At 37.9% G+C, this 6,059-nt stretch overlaps 1 protein-coding gene across 1 annotated transcript; it reads left to right on the top strand.

Moving 5' to 3' along the window:
- Positions 1-196: 196 nt before the first annotated feature.
- On the top strand, positions 197-4,096 carry LOC122538682 (the record flags this gene model as incomplete). Its single annotated transcript, XM_043672955.1, has 2 exons — positions 197-456; positions 2,256-4,096. Coding segments are annotated over 2 exons (599 nt in total), but the record flags the coding sequence as incomplete, so codon positions are not given.
- Positions 4,097-6,059: the final 1,963 nt, after the last annotated feature.

The raw sequence follows: 6,059 nt of genomic DNA, 5'->3' as shown, positions 1-6,059 counted from the left end.
CACACAAAAAAAAAAAAAAAGAAAAAAACGCAGTTACTTTTTAGCCAATCTAACGTTCATAGAACACCAGTGACCGTAGCAGCGAGCGTGTCAAACGAGTATTGGTGTGATAAGTAACAAATGAGCACGAATTTGTCGGAGAAGGGGAAGGCAAACCGTGCATTCGTTCGTTTGATCTAAACGCGCTGCTAACAAGCGTGTCCGCTCAATCTTTCATTTCGTTTCATTCCGTTCGGACAACAGGTGTTCGTTTGCGAGTCGCTGGCCAACCTGTATCTGGGAAGCGCGTCGCAAACCGAGAGATGGGAGCTTCGATTCACCGGCATCCCGGTGGTGGTGTTGGACCTTGGGGAAACACGGTCGAGATCCAAGAGGCGGATCCAGATACTGTTGGCTGAGCGTGGCACATGCTTTACTCTTTGGAGAGAGACCATCGACAATTTGTCGTCGTACAAGGTAAGGGAAACAGCGTTCGATCGGCATCGCAGCATTTTCTGCTTGAAATCAAAAGAAATAACGGAAAGAAGAAGCGGCTGTTTCAAAGTTGAGACGAGTTTGTCAACGAGAACGAGAATAAATTTCGAATATTTCACTTGGTGAAAAAAATTGCCTTCAAATAACAAAAGGAAAAGTATATTGCGACGGAAGAGAGAAACACTTTTGTCCAGCCTTGATACAGAGTTGGGCAAATTTCACTTGATATAGAGAATGAATAACTCGTTTGAGATAATGAATCATTTCCACTGATAAGAGACAGAAACGGACGAACAGAGACAGAAATAATATTAGAGCAAGTAAATTTATTAGCTTTTAACTAGGTTTTATTTATATTTAAAAGCTAGCTTTTCGCTAGCTCTATTAGTTTTTATTATTGGAAATAATATTAGGGATAGTATATTATTAGAATAATATTTAACTTTTATTAGAATAGAAGTAATATTAGGGATAGTATATTGTTAGAATAATATTTAACTTTATTAGTATAGTATTAGAATAATATTTGACTTTATTAGTATATTATTAGAATAATATTTAACTTTATTAGAATAGAAATAATATTAGGGATAGTATATTATTAGAATAATAATATACTTTATTAGTATATTATCAGAATTAATATTTAACTTTATTATTAGAATAATATACTTTACTAATATACTTTATTATTATTATAGTAATAAACTTAATAGTAATATACTTTATTAGTATTAGTACATAATAATATACTTTATTAGTATATTATTAGAATAATATACTTGAATAATGTACTTTATTAGTATAGTATTAAACTTAATAGTAATATACTTTATTAGTATTAATACATAATAATATACTTTGTTAGTATATTATTATTGGAATTAATATTTAACTTTATTAGTATATCATTACAAATAATATTTAACTTTTATTAATAATAACTTAATTAACTTTTAACTAGTTAAATAATAATAACTTTATTAGCTTTTAACTAGTTTTTATTTATATTTAAAAGCTAGCTTTTCACTAGCTTCATTAGTTTTTACTATTGGAAATAATATTAGAGATAGTATATTATTAGAATAATATTTAACTTTATTAGAATAGAAATAATATTAGGGATAGTATATACTTTATTAGTATATTATTAGAATAATATACTTTACTAACATACTTTATTAGTATAGTATTAAACTTAATAGTAATATACTTTATTAGTACATAATAATATACTTTATTAGTATATTATTAGAATTAATATTTAACTTTATTAGTATATTATTAGAATAATATTTAACTTTTATTAGAATAATAATAACTTCATTACCTTTTAACTAGTTTTTATTTATATTTAAAAGCTAGATTTTCACTAGCTTCATTAGTTTTTACTGTTGGAAATAATATTAGAGATAGTATATTATTAGAATAATAATATAGGAAATAATATTGGGGCGATTTGAACATGTACACAAATCAAACAAATTCCATTTTGAGAACAAAAAGGCAAATTTTATACTCGTGATAGAGCCAAATTCACGAAAAAACTAAAGTGTACGGAAGAGATCAAAAAGAGAGGAAATTATTTTGCTCGATGACGAAACAATTCCGCGACAGGTCATTGGCTTGTTTTCAGATAAAACTGACGCGAAACGTAGATTGTATAATCGAGTCGAGATGAAAGAAACAGGATGCATCGCATAAATAATTATTAATCAGCCCGCCGCGATGGTTAACTCGTAGACAATTCTAAACATTTCGGAACACATTTTGTTTCACAGGTATCGGGCCCGGCGTTCCACACGATGTGTCTCTCGTCCGATCACACGCGCCTCGCCGGCCTCAGCTTCGACAATCCGAAAGCGGCGAACGACCTTTGGCAGCACATCGAGAGACTCGTCTCCTGCCCGGAGAACATCAGCCTCTCGATACCGGGGAAGAAGAAGAAGAAGCCCGTGCAGAAGAAAGTAGTATTGCCGACCAAGAGCAACATCAGCCAGCCGTGTCAGTTTCAACACGTGACCAGCGTCGACGCCGCCGACCGGTCACGATACTTCTCCCTTCAGACCATGGTGCCGCCCCTCAACGAGCTAGAGAACTCCCTGGAAGCAAATTTCTGAGACAACGAGAAGCCACGAACGGTCGTTTAGGCTTGGCTGCTCGTTCATCTGTCCCGCCTACGTTCTACGAATCTATGTGTGCGCCCGATAAGATTCTACGCGCGCTTTATTGTCACGTCGGCCATCATCTCCGAGCTTTCGAAGGAAAATCTGCCAAATCTTGTCGTCTTCCTACTGTCATTTCGTTTCGATGTGTGTGTGTGTAGTAATCTTGAAAAAAAAAGAAGAAAAAAACGAATGGAACGCGAATTGTCCTTTTTCTTGTCCTCTTCGCGATCAAAGAAGAGGGAGAGGAGAAAGGATCGTTACGAATTCTCGATCGCTCGGAGGAATTCTCGAAAAATCGGGAGAAAGAGGAAAAATCAAAATGTATAACCTGTTACTTCCGCTGTAATTGTTCGATTGGCATTTAGAGAGCTCGTCGATCGATTTTGTCGATCGCTGTCGTTGCACTTGACGTTTAAGATTCATTGTAGTTGGCACGAATCGACGAATGAAAGCCGTTGGATGTAACGAAGTTGAGAAATTCCGCCGTTTTACGCGGAATTATCCTATTCAATGTTGGAAGCATTCCTGAATTTCGAACGAATTCGTATAACGCTATATACAACGTTACGTTATAATGTGGAATGCGCGACACGAAGTGCAGGCGTGCAGAGTGAAGAAGAAGATGGAGAGTATTTTTCAGACTGTGGGCCATATCGATATAAAATCTATGCCAACAATCTTCTTACTTTGCCGGAGCTTTTTCGAATCGAGGAATTCTGTCCGAGTAACGGACTGCGAGCAAGACTGCTGTTCCATCATTCTGTCCTGTGTATTTTAGAGGTGCGAGTTAAACGTAGGCATGACGATAATAGCGTTAAAATGTTGCTTTGTTATTCGACGTTGATCGTTAGTCTAACTGGCGCCCGGTGGTTCTCGATACGGGGGAAAAAATACGCGCGTGTAACTTCAGCTCTCTTACTGCTGGACAGAGTTTGCTTCTACGTCTATTTTTTTGGTAGAACGTCGAACAGTCATGAAAGAGGAAAGAAAGATCAGAAATTTGCGAAGATGGCGTGATTTTAAATAACTGTTAAGTAACTTTCCCGCTCGTAAGGACACGTAGTAGCGTCGCCGTGTTGTCATCGTTGTCAACGCGTAACCGTGTACGAAATATCAAAGGAATAATTAATTCGTTCCCTCTCGAACGACAGTGTGTGTTAAATGCATTTACGCAGCAAGATCGGTGAGAAGCAACTGTTAAACTGTGTTTGTTTGCTTAAAATCGCCCGGAGATCGTCCGGCGATCGTTGGACACCTTGATTGCCCGTGAATAACCTTCGACACCGACTAACAGAATTAATTTCTTTGTCTACGACTGTGATATATAAATATATTTGTATAGTTACATTTCGTAATGTGTATCTCCATTGGTTAATCGTTTTGATATGTAAGTTTTACCACCATCTTTTCGCATGTAATGATTATGGTAATAAACAGTATGTTTACGTAACAGACTGGCCCGCGTTACTTTGTCACACTCCACGCTGCGTAGAAACGGAAATGGCACAGTGTTGTATTTTATCAATTAGGGACAAACAGATACGTTCATTCGACAACTATTTCTCTTCATTTGGAATCGATGCCGTGCGTGAAGATTAGGTTAAATGTTTACGACGTTCTTTGCAGAAGTACATTGTCCTATATCGGAGAAAGCTTAGAAACGCGCGTTAATTTTTATTAATACAACGTAGCATTTAGCAATTTAACAACAATTTGGAGAAAAATCGACACGTTCAGACCGAAACGACGTTCGCCAAATTCGCGCTTGTTACGCTGCAGTATTCCACGAATACGAGCACGATTTAAAGTGAAGTAAAGGGTCATTCGACAATGTATTTCTGCAACGCTCGTGTTGCCCTGGCCTAAGGTGTCGTCGTACCCGGAACCGGAAAGCGAACACTTTCCACACCGTTCAAATCGCTGGCTAACTTTCTTCTTCTCCAACCTATCCAGTAAGTAAGTACCTGATCATCTACCTAAACGCCGAACGCTAATTAATTTGCTACCGATTTCGTCCGACTTGACATTCTTCTCGCGCGTGATCGTGCCGGATGCGCAAACGTGCGACTAGTGGCACAGTGAGCAGGAGGTGTTTTACTTCGCTCGAGCAGGATGTGATTTCCATTCCACTTTCACCGGTGAATCCGCACCGGAACTGCTACCCGCGCGGAATTGGATTGATAAGACGTCGCGGCAGCCGAAAACGGAGCGCTAAGTCGACGCCACGACTCCGTATTTGTGCAGGGTGACGAGCACCACACGGTGGAAATATGTGTTATGTATCTCTGTGTAGAGGAGAGACTGAAAAGAGGTCGTGGAATTCCATCGAGGCGCGTAAACTTAGGTCGCGCGCCGTCACGTACGTATTCACGTACTTGCGTATACGTCGATTGGCGAAACGCAGAAAACTTGATCGGTTGGGCGTAAATGCCGAGGCTAAGCTAAGGCGGTGGATGGTGTTCGTGCAACAGGAAGCGGACGATGGATGAAATTCTCACGTTTCACAAGATATTTTCTTCTCTTCCGCGAGCTCATCAAACACTTCCACGAGATCACACTTTCACTGTCGTCACTTACATTTTTTTTTTTGATCTTGTGTCCGTTTCGAGTTAAACGTTTGTAATTCTAATTCTCTGGTCTTCGAGTGAAGGAGTATAAATGAGAATTGTTGGTTTATGTGACGTGCTGAATTCTTTTGAATTTGAATCTGCAATATTGTAGAAGGAGAGATCAATATTCTAGAAAAAAGAAAAGTAGACTTGCATCACTTTCAGAAAGGCTCGCGCGCGAAAGGGAACCGCGGAGAATTAATCGAGTGAAATTCGCGAAATCGCGCTCGTGCATGTCTAATATTCATGTTAGAAATAACTTTCGAGCAAGGCGTAAATAACGAAGATGATAATGTGCTCATTACTCACGCATGGACGCACGCGAAAGCGTGAATCTCACACGATTTAAAACAATGATGCATAACCTTTTGCATGCAGAAACAACCGTACGTGCAACGTTATGCGTCTCTCTCCGTCCATCGTATAAATTAAATAATACTAAAAGAAAATAAAAGAATAAAAAGAAACCAAGTAAGAAGAAGAAAAGAATAAGATGAAGGAGGAAATATAGACAGTTTCTAGGACCATTAACGTGTAAAATATCGCATACTCTAAGAATTCAAATCAATATTCATTCATGTTCTCTCTTACACGTTTAATACAGTAGCCCTTATACTGTAACAAATTTTATAAACAGAGCAAACTCTAGTAAGCTAGTTTTACCAAGGATGGTATATTCAATGTTCATAATGATCATAATTGGGATGAAGAAAACCCACATGTTATTGCGCATTCAAGACATCAACACCAGTTTAGTTTAAACGTATGGGCAGGAATAATTGATAAATTTTTAATTGGACCTTTTTTT

This window comes from Frieseomelitta varia, unplaced genomic scaffold (genome assembly GCF_011392965.1).
Source record: "Frieseomelitta varia isolate USP_RPSP 00005682 unplaced genomic scaffold, Fvar_1.2 scaffold_1715, whole genome shotgun sequence".
NCBI lineage: Eukaryota > Metazoa > Arthropoda > Insecta > Hymenoptera > Apidae > Frieseomelitta > Frieseomelitta varia.
Note: the sequence above shows the minus strand (reverse complement) of the source record. Positions and strands in the feature narration are given on the sequence as shown.